Genomic DNA, 16,236 nt, shown 5'->3' on the forward strand with positions numbered 1-16,236 from the left:
AACCCGGCCAGTGGTCCGTGCTGGCCGATCGTGTGGTTGCCGCATCGTCGGGATCGTCGGCCGTTGTGGGGTACATCGACGGGGTTGAAGTGCGCATCCTGGTCGATACGGGAGCATCGGCGACTATTATTTCGGAATTAATTTATAATATTCTCCCCGTCCGGAGTCGTCCCTTGATGCCAGTTAACATACCATTCTATGCGGCTAACGGGGGCTCACTTGGCATCATCGGACAAATTCGTGCCCAAATTTGCATCGGGGAAATAAAATTGTCTGGGCCGATTTTTGTTTCTTCCTCGCTGGCGGTTCCGTGCCTGCTGGGGACGGACTTCCTGGCCAAAATGCCGATTGTAATTTTGATCGACCAGGGGTGCATAGAGCTTCCATCGGGCAGACGCATGGCGTTTCTGCCATCGCCGGTTGCGACTCGGACGGCGTTCGCGACGGTGCCGGCGCTCGTGGAAAGAACGGTACGCGTTCCTCCGGGGACGCAAATGCTGGTACCCTTGAAACTTCGGCGGCCCCTCGTTAAGGGTTCTGGGGCACAAGGGGTACTGTTGGGACCGTCTAGGGCCGGGGTTAGTGGACCTGACTTACTACCGGCCCAGACCATAGTGAGAGGGGATGGTGAACCCTTCATCGCGGTCCTTAATGTGGGCTCGCGGACGGTGGTGATCCCACAGGGGACCGTGCTTGCTCACGCAACACCGGTGCCGTGTGAGGAACCCGCCGTAAATTGCGTCAACACTGTCCCTGCGTCGCGACCGCATTCGGACAGCGATGAAGGGTGGCTCGAGGCGCTTTGTGCGGGATCGACGGACCTGTCCGATTCAGAGCGTCAACAACTTAAAACACTACTGCGAGAATTTTCCGACGTTTTTAGTCGAAATAAATATGATTTGGGTTGCACTCACTTGCTGCGTCACCATATTGACACGGGTGACAGCGCGCCAATTCGCCAAAATCCGTTTCGGTTGAGTCCCGCCGAAAAGGACCATGTCAAATCGGCTGTTGATGACATGTTGGCCGCGGACATCATTTCTCCTTCCACCAGCCCTTGGGGAGCGCCGATCGTCCTGGTTAAAAAGCAGGACGGTTCGTTGCGGTTTTGCGTTGACTTCCGGCGTCTTAATAAAATTTCGGTTGCCGACGCATACCCGCTCCCTCGGATGGATGAATCGCTTGACGCCTTGGCGGGAGCGCGATTCTTTTCCACACTCGATTTACTTTCGGGATTCTGGCAGCTTCCTCTGGATGATGAGTCAAAGCCTAAAACTGCTTTTCGTACACCGCACGGCTTGTTTCAATTCAACCGGTTGCCGATGGGCTTACACTCAGCGCCGGCAACTTTCCAGCGCTTAATGGAATTGGTTTTGGCTGGACTGCAATGGGAGTCGTGCCTCATTTATTTGGATGACGTTATCGTCTTTGGAAAAACCTTTGATGAACATCTCCAGAGGTTGCGGGCGGTTTTCCTAAAGATGCGGGCTGCTAATTTGAAATTCAAGCCCCAAAAATGCCATTTGTTGCGTGATTCGGTGCGTTATTTGGGGCACATCGTGGGACGCTCAGGTATTGCTACCGATCCCGCCAAAACGCAGTGTGTCAGCTCCTGGCCGACTCCCACCTCGGTGGGAGAGGTCAGGAGTTTCATTGGGTTCGCGTCGTATTATCGACGGTTTGTTGCTGATTTTGCGACAATTGCTAAACCCCTGCACGCTCTAACATCTAAAGGGGTTCGGTTCCACTGGGGTCAAGAGGAGGAGGCTGCGTTCCGCTCCCTTCGGGACGCCCTGGTGAAAGCCCCTCCCTTGATCTACCCTGATTTTTCGAAGCCCTTTTTGCTCGACACCGATGCGAGCAACACGGGTATTGGGGGTGTGCTTTCCCAGGTGGTTGATGGCGTTGAACGGGTGGTCGCATACGGTAGTCGGGTGTTGTCTCCTGCGGAGCAGAGATATTGTGTCACCCGTAGAGAACTGTTGGCAATTGTTTTTTTCATCCAACAGTATCGCCCATATCTGTACGGTCGGCATTTCACCGTCCGCACAGATCATGCGGCACTACAGTATGCCCTGCGGGTTCAACAACCATCGGGACAGTTGTCTCGATGGTTGGAGGTCCTCCAGGATTTTGATTTTGAGACCACTTACCGTAAGGGCGTTCGCCATACCAACGCGGACGCTCTGTCACGCATGCCAACCACCTCGGAATGTGCATGCCTCCTGGGGTCGGGACGTTGCAGACCTTCAGGGGACGCATCGGTTCCGATCCTGGCAGCCACCGACGACGACGAACCACTGCCTGATAATTCGATCGAACAACAGGGAAGGGATTCCCTGTTGGGGTTGCCCGTCACTGAGTGGGGGCGCCTCCAAATGGAGGATACCTCCCTCCTCGGGTGGCGTCGTCGCGTCGGGGGTGCCGGCCGGGTGAAAGGTGATTCGGGTGCATGGGAAATGGTACAGGGTCTGCTCATGCATTGGGACGCGAAATCGCAGCGACATCGGCTGGTCGTCCCTTCGGAGTTGCGAGGCAAAGTGGTGTGGGCCGCGCATGAGCGCCTGTTACATCTGGGGACTCTAAAGACCCTTGCACTGATACAACTAGATTTTTTTTGGCCTGGTATGACGAAGGATGTTGGGGATCTTTTGAATTCATGCCCGCGGTGTGCGCAACGGAAACCGCCGGCACGGGAGTCTAACCCGCCTTTACAATCAATCAAGGTGTCCAGAATAAATGAGCTTGTCGCGCTGGACATCTTGGGCCCATTTCCCGCCACCCCCAGGGGCAATAGGTATTTGCTGACAGGAGTCGAGTATTTTACGCGCTGGCCCATGGCCTGGCCCCTTGCCAACCAGTCGGCAGCAGCCATCGTGGACGCCTTTGTTCAGGGATACGTCCTGGACAAAGGTGCTCCGGAACGGCTGCTGATCGACCAGGGTAGAAATTTTTCAAGCAAATTGCTTAAACAAGTCTGTGACCTCTTAGGCACAAAGAAAATTCGGACCTCCCCGTATCACCCACAGACAGACGGAATGGTCGAGCGCCTGCATCGCACCATTTCGTCTATGATGGCACAGCAGGTCTCAGATTCTCAGACTGATTGGGACCTGCATATTCAGGGGGTCTTGGCGGCATACCGGATGGCACCCCATGCAGCTACGGGATTTTCCCCCTTTTTCCTTATGTACGGTCGCGAACCCGACCCGCCTGTTCGCGCCCAGCTGCAGATCCCCGACCCGCAAGGAAAAACTAAATTGGCTGACCACGTCAAATTTAATCTGGCTAAATTAACAGAGGCGCGGGATGCTGCGAGGTTGAACTCGGACCTCCGTCAAAAGGCGAACGAGCGCCTCAGGCTGGGTCGGGCGCATGTAATACAGTGGAAACCGGGGGACAGGGCATGGTTGCACTGTCCCCAAGTACCCCTGGCCACCTCCCCTAAGCTGGCGCGGCCGTGGCGGGGCCCTGTGGAAGTGGTCGAGGTCTTGCGACCACAGTGCGTGCGCATTCGTTGGGGGAAGCGGCGATGGTTCGTGCACCCCTCTCGGTTGAAACCTTTCGTCGCGGTACACAAACCCACTTCACACATGCGTGGCCAGACGTGTGGGGGGTCGACCGACTCGCTAGCTCCGTCTCCACCGCGCTCACCTAATGCCTTGCCGGCCGTGCCACCTCCAGGTGCATCGGGACTGACGAGCCCGCACCCACCTGCTGCTGCAAGGGACGCCGCGGTTCCCGCGACGTCAGACGCGGACTCTATACAAAACGAACAACCGCCACCGGCGGGTTCGCCACCCGGGATTGCCCCGTGTGACGGGCCTGCAGCAAGGACACGCGCAAAAATGCGCAGACTCTTATAGCGCATTGGACGAACATTTTTTTTCTTCTTCTCCCTTACGTACGGTTGCGTGGTGCTGCGTCGGTGGGGAGCTCCTAGCACATTTTTCTTTGTGTTGTGTTGCATGTGTGTTGCGAGTTCCCTGCTTAACCTGTATATATGCGTCACTCTTACGGTATTCGTATTTATTCAGGGGGGGTGCGTCGGATTGTTCCCTTCGGGGTTGTGGGTTTTGTTGTTGTCATTGTTGTTGTTGTTGTCGTTGTTGCTGTTGGTTCCTTCATGTTAGCGTTAAAAACGTTTTTTAAAGCACACGCGGGTATCCAGGGGTTAAACAGCCTTTATTAAAGTTGTTGCAGCCGGGACGGCTGCGAGCTGTACAGGGGGGGGTGATGTAGGGCTGTTACAGAGGGGCTGTTTGTGTAGGGCTGTTTGCATAGGGGCTAACGGATAACAAACACAGTGGGCGGGGACTCCGTGAGCACACGGGGTGGTGCCCGCAACGACGTCCGTACTGGACGGCGTGAGGGGGGTTTCGATCCTCTAGGGGGGTATAAAAAGGGTTGAGCCAGAGAGCTCGGGGCTCAGTCTTAGTGTAGTTAAGGGAAGAGAGAAGACCGGCCAGATAGGCCCTGGACTCCCCCTGGGACGCCGCCCTTGTAAGGGCAGTGCAGGCTGGAGCCAGTGGCGTGGTCCCGGAACCAGAGTCAGACCTCTGGGATTCCGGGTACCGTAGCCCGACTAACCAGTGTCGGGCCAGATAGCCTCCCCTAGCCCGTTAGCGGAGGACTCAGCTAGGAAGGCTAGCTAGGGGTGAATTCCCAGTTGTACGGGTGAGGGGGCCGATACATCCCTCCAGTATTGTAAAGACATTGTGCAAATAAATACGTGTGCCTTACCCCGTTGTCCACGCGTCTTCAAGAACACTTCACATACAACACAGATGAAATTACAGTCCTCTCTCTTGGTCCCACGGTGCAAACAAGCAATTAAAAAATTAATCACAATTAACAGACATAAATAAACAATAAACAATCGGCGATCAACACAAGATAAATAATCAAAAATGTAATAGACTTAAAATAAACAACAGTCAAGAATTTTTCAAATGCAAAATATTATTTAAATAAAGTATTTAAAGAAATAAGATATTTAAACCAGTGTGATAGTGCGATGTAGTGCAATGTGCAGTCCAGAGATCAGGATGTACGAGTGAATATGTGTTTGGGGGTTCGGGTCAGGGGGCAAAGGGGGGTGGATGGGCAGAGGGGGGGAGTGATGGTAGAGCAGGGAGGGAGTTGAGTCTCCTGACAGCCTGGTGAAAGAAACTGTCTTTGAGCCTGCTGGTCCTGGCTGGAAGACTCCGCAGTCTCCTCCCTGACGGCAGCAGGCTGAAGAGGCTGTGAGATGGGTGGGTGGGATCACCTGCAATCTTGATTGCTTTGCTGGTGATGCGGGTGTTATAAATGTCCAGAAGAGGCGGGAGAGAGACACCAATGATCCTCTCAGCTGCTCTCACTATGCGCTGTAGAGTCTTGCGGCAGGACACTGTGCAAGTGCCGTACCACACGGTGATGCAGCTCGTCAAGATGCTCTCAACGGTGCCTCTGTAGAAGGTGTGCATGATGGGGGGCGGGGCTCCTGCTCTTCTCAGTTTGCGGAGAAAATACAGGCGCTGTTGGGCTTTTTTGGCCAGTGATGCAGTGTTGTGACTCCACGACAGGTCTTCAGAGATGTGCACACCCAGGAACTTGGTGCATCTCACCCTCTCCACTGCAGCACCGTTGATGGTTAGCGGAGTATGCTGGGTGTGCACTCTCCTGAAGTCCACGACAATCTCCTTCGTCTTGTCTTTGCCCTGCGCTACAAACGGGCGGATGTGATGTCTCCAAGTGGCCTGTGTGTATGCATGTACTTAGAACTTCTTTCGCACCATACGCAGCCAACCGTGCTCGTCGGGGGGCTGGGCAGCCTTGGATCGCCAAGTGGCGGCGATGAGCCGCGGGAAGAGGCGATGGCTTCCGCCACAGCGATGCCCTTTATTTACCAGGGAAAGCCTGAGTTCTCAAGGCTGACCTTCGGGAGGTTACTGCATTGGGATGTTTGGCCAAGTGAATGAACGTAGACTCCGGCACTGGCTCTAACCGTGCGGGGAATGGTGATTGTAGGGATGTATGTTGAACGTCTTTCGACACCGTATGTGTGTACCCTGCGCTACAAATCCGGCGACCCGAGTTCACACCCCACCTCCCCAGGTCCACTCAGCCTTAAACATGAGTAACCTTGTGCGCTGTGTCAACATCACCACTAGGGAGAAAAAGACGGCCCGGGCGTGGTGCTGGCAATGCCACCCTGACACGTGACGTTTACCGGCCTTCGTGGGTGCTATCCGCTAACAGCGCTTGCCCTAACAGTCTGTTGAAGGGCATATACGGGTGCTCTTTATGCGTTATATATCGTGCGTACACGCGTTGTGTGTACGTGTGTATTGTATTGTCCATGCCCGTGTGCCGTTTGGTGCGTACACGTGCGTCACTCGTGCATGTGTGTCGTGTGTGACCCGTACACGCTTATCACGTGTGTCACGCGTGTGCCCGCGTGTGTGTGTGTGTGTAGTTGCGCACATGCCGCTCTGTGCATACACACGTGTCACGCATATGTGTGTGTGACGCGTACATGTGTGCCATGTGTGTGGCTGTGCCACGTGGGGCAGTGAGAAGGGCCGTGCCCCAGCGTGGTGCGACCGCGTGCTGTGGCGTGGTGACGGTGTGGTGCCGCGTGCCTACCGCAGCCACCCGTCCCTGCGCACGAGCGACCACAAACCCGTGAGCGCGGCGCTGGACGTGACGGTGAGCCAGCACGGACAACTCAACCCACCCACACACACCCATTAACCCAATCACCCACCCACACACACACACACCCATTAACCCAATCACCCACCCACTAACCCACCCACCCACCCACACACCCAGTAACCCACCCACCCACTAACCTACCCACACACACACACCAATTAACCCAATCACCCACCCACTAACCCACACACCCACCCACACACCCAGTAACCCACCCACCCACTAACCCACCCACCCACACACACACACCAATTAACCCAATCACCCACCCACTAACCCACCCACCCACACACACACCCATTAACCCAATCACGCTATGATTATGCTGACAACGATGATGCTGATGACGATTTTTATGGTGATTAAGATGATGATGATGCTGACTGATGCTGCTGAATAATGATAATGCTAATGATGCTGACAATGATACCGATGACGATGCTGCTGCTGCTGTGCTGCAGGTGAACGTAATAGACCAGCTGCGCTATGGGAGCGTGCACGACGAGGTCATCCGCCAGCTGGACCGCTTGGAGAATGAGTTTCTGCCCTCGGTGCTGCTCAGCTGCGTGGAGGTGAGAGCCGGCAGGCCACGGCCGTGGGCCGGCAACGCCACACACGGGACACCGCCACGGGCCTTTGACGGGTCGTCATCATCATCAGGTCATCATGGTTTCTAGGAGATGTTAACTACTTCTCCTGGTATGCAGGAGGTCGTGGGTTCGATCCCGACTCTGATGCCTGCTGTATATTTGGAGTTTGCGTGTCTCTCTTTCCCCCTGGTCACGTGGGTTTTTCTCCACTTCCTCCACATTTAGAATCAACATGATGCGTTTAGAGTATTTGGCTGCTGTACATTTCAACTTGATAGTGAGCCCCTTCGTTGAGCTCTAATTACTGGCCAGGTCGCTTCTGAACAAAGAGCTACATAGGTAAGTGGGCCTTGCCTGCCAATAAACAAATAATAACAATAATTTACATTTATTTGTAAAACCATGAGCCATGATCTATCCACTGCTGGATGAAGGGCTGCCTGAACCATCGCCATCTCTCATGTCACGAATCGTCCGTCGCCTGCGCGAGCGCAAGAGCCGATTCCACACACTGGCGACACGTCCGGGAAGAGTTGGGGCAGACCCACCACGCTTGACCCCGCCACGCTTGACCCCACCACGCTTGACCCCACCACGCTTGACCCCGCCACGCTTGACCCCGCCACGCTTTACCCCGCCACGCTTGACCCCACCACGCTTGACCCACCACGCTTGACCCCGCCACGCTTGACCCCGCCACGCTTTACCCCGCCACGCTTTACCCCGCCACGCTTTACCCCGCCACGCTTGACCCCGCCACGCTTTACCCCGCCACGCTTTACCCCGCCACGCTTTACCCCGCCACCCACGCTTGACCCCGCCACGCTTGACCCCGCCACGCTTGACCCCACCACGCTTGACCCCACCACGCTTGACCCCACCACGCACAACCTTCTAGTCGACTGGAGAGGGCTGGGAGCTCTAGGGAAAAAAATGCCCCGTTGCTTTGGCTGCCTCGCCGGGAGATTGACTCGAACGCGACAACCGCTGGATGGCGAGTGCCTTGCGCTGTGACCGTTCCACCGCTGCCGTGTCCCATGTAGTATGTGATGCGTATCGAACGCACGGGAAGACATTCCCTGATCTATTTCTTTTTTCTGTGTATTTTGACAGCTTTTTCTTGCTGTGGTGTCAAGAATAAATTAGCAGACGCGGTCTGCAGTAGTTTCACAGTAGGGGGGGGGGGGCGACGTTCCTGCGTTTAAACCCAATTGAGTAATTTGCGGGTCGATTTTCAAATTTGGCAAATTTGGATTCCGACGCCGGGCACGCGATGGCCGACTCACGGGGATCTCTGACGGCCACGTGAAGTGGAGCGGCGCGTGGTACTTGACAGTTTACATCACCCACACCTGTAACCAGGGTGGGCGGCCTGTCGGATTCGAACCGTGAACCTCGGCAAAGAGCGGCGAATGTTGGGGCCACCGCTGGAGTCCACCGCTGGGGGCCACCGCTGGGTCGTTTCACCGCCGGTTGTGCCGACTCCAGAGCGACCACACGCGGCCCATCGTGAAACCGCGCTCGCCCCCCGTGTGCAGATGCGGGCAGCCGGGCGTAGCGCCTCCGATTAACGCGGTCGGCTACGTACGGTGCGAAAGAAGTCCAACGTACTTTACATACAATCACCGCTCCCCATACGGTTACAGTCGGTGCTTGGCCAAACATCCCAATACAGTAACCCTCCCGAAGGCCAGCCTTGAGAACTCAGGCTTTCCTGGACGCATTAAGGACATCGCTGTTGTGCAAGCCATCGCCCCTTCTCGTGGCTCGTCGCCGCCACTTGGCAATCCCAGACGGATCGGCGCCTCCGACGAGCACGGTCGGCTGCATGCGGTGCGGAGGAAGTCCAACGGACGTACACTCAGGCGTACTGTACGTGCCGAGCGGACGCAACAGTGACGTCGCCGTGTGCAGTTCTCCTTCCCAGAGGTGAAGTTCCGGCAGCTCCGCACGGAGACGCTGCTGATCCGCAACGACGGACAAGTGCCGTGCACCTTCGAGTTCGTGCCCAAGCTCAACGACACGGACTACTGCAAGCCCTGGCTCAGCGTGAAGCCCAACAAGGGCTTCATCATGAAAGGTGGCCCCTCGTCTGCTACTCTACCACTCTGCCACTGTACATATCGCTGTGCTCCGCGTGGCGCTAAAGCCAATCCACTGCTGAACAAGGGCCTCCCCTCGCCGTGTGGACCGTGCGGGTTATTTGACCATAACCTGTGGGTTGGTGACCGCAGGAAGCATAGACACTGGAGTGTAGTACAGTGCAACAATGGATATTGCTGCACCGCCCTCTTCTGACAGAGTAGATCCACAACAGCCGAAAACACCCATTTTACACAACCCTACGTGTGCATGATGTATCCTAACTTGTTCTTACTTGTGCTGTCACTCACAACATCACTCACACCGCCACTCAATTCATCACTCACTCCATCACTCACTCCACCACTCACTCCATCATTCACTCCATCACTCACTCCACCACTCACTCCATCACTCACTCCATCACTTCATCACTCACTCCATCACTCACTCCACCACTCACTCCATCACTCACTCCACCACTCACTCCATCACTCACTCCACCACTCACTCCATCACTGATTCCACCACTCACTCCACCACCACTCCGTCACTCACTCCACCACTCACTCCATCACTCCATCACTCACTCCACCACTCACTCCATCACTCACTCCACCACTCACTCCGTCACTCACTCCATCACTCACTCCGTCACTCACTCCGTCACTCACTCCATCACTCACTCCATCACTCACTCCACCACTCACTCCATCACTCACTCCGTCACTCACTCCGTCACTCACTCCATCACTCACTCCATCACTCACTCCACCACTCACTCCACCACTCACTCCATCACTCACTCCACCACTCACTCCATCACTCACTCCATCACTCCATCACTCCATCACTCACTCCATCACTCACTCCATCACTCACTCCATCACTCACTTCATCACTCCATCACTCACTCCATCACTCACACCATCACTCACTCCATCACTCACTCCACCACTCACTCCATCACTCACTCCATCACTCACTCCATCACTCACTCCATCACTCACTCCACCACTCACTCCACCACTCACTCCACCACTCACTCCACCACTCACTCCACCACTCACTCCACCACTCACTCCATCACTCACTCCATCACTCACTCCACCACTCACTCCATCACTCACTTCACCACTCACTTCATGGCGCACGCCGCCACCGCCCACGCCGTTGTTTCCCGGCACGCAGGGGAGCAGGTGGCGGTGGCCATCGAGGTCTACGTGAACCAGGAGATGGCGTCGCTGCTGGGCGGCGGGCAGGGCCGCAGCCTGGAAGACATCCTGGTGTTGCACCTGCAGGACGGCCGCGACCACTTCCTCATCATCACCGGCTCCTACACCGAGAGCTGCTTCGGCGCCTCGCTCTCGGCTCTGTGCCGCACTACGCAGCCCCTCGCCCTGGTCAGTATGTATGTTGTGTGTGTGTTGTATGTGTATGTGTTGAACTTCTTTCGCACCATACGCAGCCAGCCATACCAATCGGAGGTGTGCGGGGAAGGACAACAAACTAAACAAAAAATGCAATTTTTAAGAAATTTGTTTATTAATCTAGATGATGATTTAAAAGAGCATAGCTCTAATCTTGGAAGAAAGAGCATTCCTGACGATTGCAGAAGCGCATCTGAAAGCCCGCGATAAGGTGACCGTCTTTATCCGATGGCTGGCCAAAACGCCGCTGCTGCTGAGAGGATGACCTGAGTTCGCTTGATGGTTCATGCTTCTTGATGATATTGGCAAGGTATTGTGGTTCATTTGCGGGAAGCACTTTGTGTGTAATGAGTGCGACCTACTTAATGTATTTGTTTGGCAACCGGAAGCCAATGCAGCTCAGCGAGCAGGGACGGACGTGGACGAATCTTGGAGTGGACCCGTTTCGACATGTGCCAAAGAATATTGTACACGCTGCAGCTTACAAATGTTTTTGCCAGACGTCCCGTAGAGTAGTGAGTTGCAATAATCGAGCCTTGTCGATGCGCCGCTACACGCCACCGTGTCGGTTGTGTCACTACTCAATAGTGGCCGAATGTGTCGTAGAGCCCTGATATGGAAATTGCTCGACCTGACTGTATTTCGCACGTGGTTATCAAACAACATATTCTGGTCGAGTGTGGTGCCGAGAGTCTTTATGTGAGTAGAAAGCTGAATCCTGGAGTCTGCGACCACCACACCTGATCCTCCCGCGGCCCGGCACGACGCTGTGAGAGAGAGGAGTCGGTGGTTGCCCGGCACGGCTCTGTAAGGGAACCTGGTACTGAACGTACAATGGAGATAATCGATGGTTCGTTGTCAATACAGGAAAGACTCGACAAGTCTCAAGCTGTTTTCTCAGGGAGGTCCTGCATTGGGAGTGGTTTGTGTATGAGAGGAGTTACAAGAGCAAACCCTCGTACTGAAAGGGGGATGGCAATCCGCGATCGACACACGTTGGACCTGAACCCACTTGCATGCTGCCATCTCGCGAACACCACGTGCCGGCTGTGGTGAGGGGCGGCACACTAAGCGGTCGTCTCCGCGTGCTTCCACTCATCCGGCACGGCGAGCGTTCGCAGCCTCTCGCCGTGCCGGGTAACCCCAGCTCGTGTTTATCACCGTGCGGTCGTGCGCAGATATTTGTTGCGACGAGGAATTTTTCCCCAAACTTGGTCCAGATTTGCGCGCCGGTTGTGCTGTCGGCATCACTTCGCGCGATGATGGATCCATCTGGAGCCCTCCCAGAGCAGCGCAACCATTTGCAATGAGAGAACGGACCGCGGAAGCGGATGCCTCAGATCTACTCTAGAGAGATCCACTTTTCTTTCAAGTGACCTTTGCTCCACGCGGGGGGGGGGGGGGCGCTCCTTCCCACCGTGCTGCGCAGGGTCCTGCTCATCGCATCGCAGCCGCACCAGTGTTGTTAATTATCGCAGCTGGAATTATGGGGGTGTTCTTTTCATTCAGCGAGCAGGAAGCGGGCCGAGTCCATCAACTCGCTACACGGGAGAGCGCAGTTTTCTCATCACAGGCAGTGGCTGAAACCCAGATTGGAACCCAGGGTCCCGGCGTTGCTGCCCGAGCCCTCTGACCTCCGAGCCAAACGATCACCGATTTTTCTGTCGCTGACTTGGCGGGAATGAGCGCCGTTCCACTCTCCTCCTCCTCCTCTCCCCCTCCCCTCCCCCTCCCCCCCCACCCTCCTGCGTGCGCGTGACACAGGTGAACACGCACGACGTGGGGGAGCAGAGCAGTGCACAGGACATTCCCAAGGAGATGTGGATCCTCGTGAACCACCTGTACCGCAATGCGCTCACGCAGGTACGGACAGGCGGCGGCATGCGGGTGAGCGAGCGAGCCGCTGGGGAGAGCGTCTGCTGACGATGTCGCAGTCTGCTGACGTGGGGCCCTTTCGTCCAATCCACTGCTGGATGAGGGCCTTTCCACGCCGGTTTGTGTGCAGTGCGGTGGTCGCCCGTCCTAGCACCGTCCCAGGCTCTCTACCCTGCTTGGTCGTGAAAAATAATGTGGGCGCATTTCCGTGGCGATTTCGTCAAAGGCTGCTTCCTACGTGTTAATCATTGCAAGCAGTAAAAAAAATTGGTATTGCTAGGCCAGGTGGTGACACGTGTCCTCCGGTTGGTTGGCAGGCCAACCAAAGGGAACATTCGACGTTTGCCCGGCCACAAGCCGCCTCCGTGAGCAACGCCTGGAGCACTCAATGAGCGCGTGAGCCCACGAACGAAGGCGCCGCACTTTGCACAGCGTGCCTACGGTGGAAAAAAGTAACCCGTTGCATATGGCACGATAAATGTGAGACAGATGTTTTGCACTGTCCAAGCTCCACCACTCATTGCCTCACCAATGAAGATGGAATTTCATGAATGATTCGCCTCGGCAAGCTCCATCTAGGGACGCCTGACTGCCTGTTGATATTTCAGTGTCCTCCTACCCACCGACTCCCCCGCAGTCTTCAGAACGGGTTCTGTGTGTTCGTGCATCGCTTCGTCAACAACACTGACGTGTGTTTGTATCAGTGTGCAATTGTGTTTATTGATATTACTTGAGTGTGTGGGGGGAACGGTAGTGCAATGGTTAGTGCGCTGCGCTATAAATCTGGTGACCCGAGTTTGATTCCCGCTCACAGCCAACACCAGTGACGATTACCAGAATTGGTCCTGGTGCCTCCCATAGGTCGCCTTAGGCTCAAATGAGTACCTGGTGCGCTGTGTAAACGTCGCCACTGGGGAGACAAAGGTGTCCGGGCGTGGTGCTGGCCACACACACCCTCGTGTGCCGTGCCGGGCTTCATAGGTGCTCGCTCACAGCCCTTGCCCCAACAGTCTGTTCAGGCTGTACGGGGGATCTTTGTCTTTTGTGCAGTGCACCTAGCATGGCATGGGGGGTAGGGTGGGGGTGGCGTTGAGGGGTCCAACTGTGGCAGGCAAGGTGAAGGCCTCAGTGTTCTCGCGAGCGAGCGATGCTGCTGCCGCTGCCGCTGTGGTGAGACGTGGTGACGTTCTGCTCTGCCCTCCCTGGTGGGGCACTGGACAGGGTGGGGAAGCTTTGGCTCGGAATCGGGGAGAGAGAGGACGCAGCGGAAAGCGAAGCCGGATTGAAGTTAAACATCAAAGTGATTTTCTGCTCAATTGAGCATTACGGCAGTGTTTAGCATCGCCTAAATGCTATACAAGAGGACAACCACTGTTGAGTTCCCCACAAAGTGATGAACATTTATCCACCACAGAGGGATGATGGGCTGGGTTTCTGAAATATAGTGCTGGACAAACGAATGTGCTTATGACCTCGCAGGGAGTGAACTCGCATCGTTCCGATTGGCAGCCGCTTGCTCTCCTACACTGAGCCTCCTGGCTGCTAGGTGGCTCGCCAAATTGTCTGTGATCCGATGTTACGATTGTCCCATGCAGGCAGAGCAGAACGTACCCATGTCCGTAAGGGAAAATAATCAACAATATTGGTTGAGTTTCTTCTATTCTCCGCAACGACGCCAATGACTTGGCTGCTATATAAGTTTCCACACGATCAGCCACCCACTTCGTGGCGCCTGAGGTTGGGATAGCCAGGTCGCTTCTGAAAAAGAGCTACACAGCTGTATCTGGTTAAAAAAATACATTTTAGTAGCTTATTTCATATATTTTCCCTACCTCAGCAGCTCTCGCCTGATGACGATTGCTTGTGTTGCGACCAAAACGTCGTGTTATTGTTATTATTTTATTATATTTTTTCTATCTACGTGGCTTTACTGAAAGACCCAAATAATAGTTTAGTTCAATGACTGATAATTTTTGGCGTAAATCCCCTCTCCCGTGGTCCAACCCAAGAACACATCTGGATCAGCCGACGATGCATCCTAAGTTGGTGACGACCTCAAAGCTTGCCGCGGGTTTGCACGCTGTGTTTAGGGCCATCTGGGGCACGTTTGGGGCCGTTGCTAGCCGCTGTTGTTGTTGGGCACACACCCAATGCCTCGGCTACATTGCTGCCCATATATCGAGCTGCCGCTGCGGTTCTGTAGTTAACGTGGCCACTCGCGTTTTCTCCAGACTTGAGCTGCGTTCTGCGTTGGGGCTTGGTGGGCGTTGTTATGTCTGCTCTGTGTGAGGCCGTGAAGTTAATCTGTTACTCCTGTCTTTTTAGACTCACGCAGAGACCCACAAACTTAACTTTGAGACTCGTAGACCTCCACAGAGGGACAATTACAAAGACCCATAACCCGTGTTGAGACCCATAGACTTACATAGAGATAGCTAAAATCACAAATATCTACAGAATTACATAGAGATCTGTAAAATTAGAAACCCATAGACTTACGTAAAGATCTGTAGAATTACGGAGACCCATCGACTTACGTAGAGATCTATCAAATTACAGAGACCCATAGACTTACGTAAAGATCTGTAGAATTACAGAGACCCATAGACTTACATAGATATCTATTAAATTACAGAGACCCATAGACTTACATTGAGATCTGTTGAATTACAGAGACCCAAACACTTACATAGAGATCCGAACAATCGCAGAGAATCATAGACTTATATAGAGATCTGTAGAATCACAGAGATCCACATACTTACCTAGAGATACAAACAATTGCACAGACCCATAGACTTACAAATGTAATAAAAAAATGTATTTCTCATCAGGCCCCATGGTGTATAGTGCAGTCACCACGCTTGTCCACTCCGTCTCTCTGTGTATCTGCAATGAAGAAGGCCCATTGCCTGTTAGTATACGGATTTAAGGGCGGTGATATTGAAGAATGTGTTGAGTTTTCTGGTTTTTTGACTTGCATAGAGACCCATAGACTTACAGAGACCCATAGACTTACAGAGACCCATAGACCTACATAGCGACCCATAGACTTACACAGAGACCCATAGACTCACACATAGACATGCAGACTCGCATATAGTGACACATGGTCCTGGGACACAGCAGTTAACGCATTCTACGACGGAGGAGACGTGACGTGTGGTGGCAGTCAAGTTGAATGGCTGAGCCTTAGGAGTGAACTGTGACTGCTTTTGGGGATCTGGCAAACCACCCTACTGGGGAAATTCCACCTCTTTCAAGGATGTCAGAATCAGAATCTGTATTTTTCCTTCAAAAATTCGAAGAGCTATGAAGCTCTTTTTCACAGATGTCCAGGAGGTGGCGGGTCAGTACACGCATGCAGAGTTGGGTTTGGCAACTCCTCACCAAGTGGTGCTCATTTTTTATTTGGCCCAGGAGGGAGGATGGGCTGAGTTGACCACTAACCAGGATGTGAACTGACAGGAGTTTGATTGTCGCACGCTGAGACCACAGTGCCAATCCTGGTGGTGTTATGCCATATCTAACAACAACAACAGTCTTTGTCAATCCGC

The 16,236-nt window shown here is 54.2% G+C and overlaps 1 protein-coding gene across 2 annotated transcripts in view; it reads left to right on the forward strand.

Annotated features, from left to right (window-relative positions):
• The window catches only part of LOC133354831 (inositol polyphosphate 5-phosphatase OCRL-like), a 58,876-nt gene that overhangs the window by 33,576 nt on the left and 9,064 nt on the right, over positions 1-16,236 (forward strand). For both annotated transcript variants that reach the window (XM_061571983.1, XM_061571990.1), the window contains 5 exons: positions 6,558-6,693; positions 7,164-7,274; positions 9,207-9,372; positions 10,566-10,777; positions 12,569-12,667. In XM_061571983.1, coding sequence (XP_061427967.1) covers positions 6,558-6,693; positions 7,164-7,274; positions 9,207-9,372; positions 10,566-10,777; positions 12,569-12,667 — 724 coding nt within the window. The remainder of the gene's footprint in view (positions 1-6,557; positions 6,694-7,163; positions 7,275-9,206; positions 9,373-10,565; positions 10,778-12,568; positions 12,668-16,236) is intronic.

This window comes from Lethenteron reissneri, chromosome 6, assembly GCF_015708825.2.
Source record: "Lethenteron reissneri isolate LAM-NWPU_2019-01 chromosome 6, ASM1570882v1, whole genome shotgun sequence".
Taxonomy (NCBI): Eukaryota; Metazoa; Chordata; class Hyperoartia; order Petromyzontiformes; family Petromyzontidae; genus Lethenteron; species Lethenteron reissneri.